Source organism: Condylura cristata, unplaced genomic scaffold, assembly GCF_000260355.1.
Source record: "Condylura cristata isolate star-nosed mole 26May11 unplaced genomic scaffold, ConCri1.0 scaffold00054, whole genome shotgun sequence".
Classification (NCBI taxonomy): domain Eukaryota; kingdom Metazoa; phylum Chordata; class Mammalia; order Eulipotyphla; family Talpidae; genus Condylura; species Condylura cristata.
The window spans coordinates 1,620,146-1,622,874 of record NW_004567155.1 but is presented as its reverse complement, the minus strand read 5'-3'; the positions used below and the strand labels follow the sequence as shown (position 1 = coordinate 1,622,874).

Here is a 2,729-nt window from a genome sequence, read left to right as displayed (position 1 = left end):
GGGCCGGCGGGCGGGTCCGGGCCCGGCTGGAGGGGCTCCCTTTGGGTGGTCCTGATCGTTGAATGACTCGAACGGCGGGCCAGCTGAGGTGCTGGCAGAGGGCCAGGACTGCTGGGCGCCGTCCCACCGGACGCAAAGGCAGAAGAGGGGGCTCCTCAGGAGTGGCCGGCCAGCCTCGACGCTCCATGCGGCCAAGCCTGAACGGGGGAGGGGACCGCTGACCAGCCCTGCCCCGCCCTCTGCAGTGGGCGGGCGTGCTGAGCCGCCTGGCTCTGGAGCAGGAGCGCATCCTAAACCCACTGCTGGACCGCGTCCGGACCGCCGACCACCACCAGCTGCGATCGCTGACCGGCCTCATCCGGAACCTGTCTCGGAACGCCAGGAACAAGGACGAGATGTGTGAGTCCAGCCGCAGCCGGCGGTGGGTTCCCACCCGGGCTCTGTCTGCGCTGTGGGGCTGCTTCGGGCGGAGAAGCCCCGTGGGCGGCCCCTGACTGGGGTTGTCTCTGGCCCGACCCCCGCAGCCACCAAGGTGGTGAGCCACCTGATCGAGAAGCTGCCGGGCAGCGTGGGTGAGAAGTGCCCGCCGGCCGACGTGCTGGTGAACATCATCGCGGTGCTCAACAATCTGGTGGTGGCCAGCCCCGTGGCCGCCCGGGACCTGCTCTACTTCGACGGGCTCCGCAAGCTGGTCTTCATCAAGAAGAAGCGGGACAGGTGAGCACTCGCCCACCCCGGCGCCCCAGCCAGCTGCTTGCTGGCCGTGCCCGTCCCACTGACCCCTGCCCCCTGCAGCCCCGACAGCGAGAAGTCCTCCAGGGCCGCCTCCAGCCTCCTGACCAACCTGTGGCAGTACAACAAGCTGCACCGAGACTTTCGCGCGGTAGGTCCCGGCGCACAGAGCCGGCACTGGCCGAGCCCAGCCCACCGGGAGGCCAGGGCCTGGGCGGGGCGGCCGGCAATGGGCCGGCGCCCTGACTCTGCCCTCTGTCCACTGCAGAAGGGCTACCGCAAGGAGGACTTCCTGGGCCCATAGGCCTTCCCGCAGGAGGAGTCGGCGGGGCCCGGCCTCGAGGATGGACGGCCGGCCAGGAAGGGAGGCTCAGGGCGGGGCCTGTCGCTGGAGCCCTGCCCGTCTTCGAGGGCCCGGGCCACCAGGGAGGGGGCAGGGGCTTGCAGCTGGGGACTTGGCTTCTGCAGGGCAGGGGGCGGGACAGGGCTTGAGGCTGCTCTGGCACATGAGGTGGTGACCAGGCCACACTGGCAGAGGTGCGGATGGCGAGGCTGGGCAGGGCCTTGGGTGGCCGGCGCTGGAAATAAAGTGCTGTGAACGCGTGGCGGGGACTCCCGAGTGCTGCTCCGGTGGGCAGCCAGCCTCAGCCCAGAGCTTGGGGTGCCCGAGTGCCGCCACGGCCAGCTCTGAGGCACGGGCCAGAGGGTGGGAAGGTCCCGCAGGGGAGCCGGCAGAGTGGGGCGCAGCCGAGCCAGGTGGTGGGCCCCTGAGCGGGGACGTGGCACCTGGCTGGGCTGCGCCTCCCGGGCAGCGCCCTGCAAACACGCCCAAACCTCCGCCCTCCCCGTGCCTGGGCCCTGCGCTGTGGCCCGTCTCGCCGTCAGGCTGGGTACCACCCCGGTATTGTTTTTTTTAAAAAAAGATTTATTGTATTTATTAATGCACATAAGCGCTGGAGTGCAGGTCAGAGGTGCGAGGGTGAGGGAACTCCCCAGACACAGACTGGGGAGCAGGGCAGGTGGCTCCACTGAGACACACTGCTGAGGGGGCCGCGGGGGGCAGGTGAGGTCTGCTGCGCCCTGGCCGGGGATGGACTCAGGCCACACATAGCTTCAGAGCGCTGAGGGTCACCCCTGCACCCCAGGGAGGCCCCACCCTGATATTCTTGCGACAAAGACCCTTTGACAAAGCATGGAGCCCACAGTTTCTCTGAGGGACCTGCCTCCCTCATCTGTCTGGACCTGAGTGGGGTGCAGGGTTCATAGCCCCAACAGGCCCTGGGCAGGGCCCGCTGAGCCGGAGAGAGCAGGTGTGCCCATGGCCAGAGCACCGAGAGCCCGCGGTGGAAACAAGGCCCGAGGGTGGGCCGCGGACACGGCACCTCCTTCCTGCCCCAGGAGAGGAGGCCAAAGCCTGGGCAGGAGCCAAAAGAAATTTATTTCCTGGCACAAGAAGGGGTGAGGGCCCCGCCCCCCCCCCCCAGCTGTCCCCTACACATCGTCCTTGGACACCAGGCAGTAGAAGTCTGTGCGGGCGCCGTAGTTCCGGGAGCCCAGGTCCGACACGTCCGTCTCGCTGCCCCGGCCCTCTCCCAGCGACACTGCGCTGACCTGGAGAGGCGCTGCCGGCCCCCCAAAGACGGGCCCTCGCACACCTGGGAGCAGGAGGCAAAGCCTGAGGCTGGCCGGTTGGCAGTGGTGGGGGTCCGGCTGTCCCCAGGCGCAGGTTGGGGGCCCCCCTGCTGCCCTCCCTCTCCCAGGGGCCTCCCAGGGCTCCTACCCAGGTCTCCCTCCGGGTCAGGGTCCAGCTCGGGGCCCAGGGCCGACCGCCCCTCCCGGGCGTGGCCCCGCACAATCAGCATGGGGTCCTTGTCATCCTGCATCTGGGTTTGTGGGTCCCCCTCCATGGCTCCGTACTGCACCCTCCTGGGCAGCGCAAGCTGCAGCTCTTTCCAGAAGTCGGAGGAAGGCGTCTGGGAGGGGGCCGCATGTGAGCC

The 2,729-nt window shown here is 69.0% G+C and overlaps 2 protein-coding genes across 2 annotated transcripts in view; one reads left to right on the top strand and one right to left on the bottom strand.

The window, feature by feature from the left end:
• PKP3 (plakophilin 3) overlaps positions 1-1,331 on the top strand; it is a gene marked incomplete at its 5' end in the record, with an annotated part of 4,405 nt that extends 3,074 nt beyond the window's left edge. The window contains 4 exons of the mRNA XM_012734352.1: positions 246-399; positions 525-717; positions 796-883; positions 1,001-1,331. Of these exons, the coding sequence (XP_012589806.1) occupies positions 246-399; positions 525-717; positions 796-883; positions 1,001-1,036 (471 nt within the window). The remainder of the gene's footprint in view (positions 1-245; positions 400-524; positions 718-795; positions 884-1,000) is intronic.
• An 833-nt stretch (positions 1,332-2,164) lies between these two features.
• SIGIRR (single immunoglobulin and toll-interleukin 1 receptor (TIR) domain) overlaps positions 2,165-2,729 on the bottom strand; it is a 3,451-nt gene continuing 2,886 nt past the window's right edge. Inside the window, exons 4-5 of the mRNA XM_012734351.1 lie at positions 2,513-2,705; positions 2,165-2,387 (exon numbers count right to left, since the gene is read on the bottom strand). Coding sequence (XP_012589805.1) covers positions 2,224-2,387; positions 2,513-2,705 — 357 coding nt within the window. The 3' untranslated portion in view covers positions 2,165-2,223. The remainder of the gene's footprint in view (positions 2,388-2,512; positions 2,706-2,729) is intronic.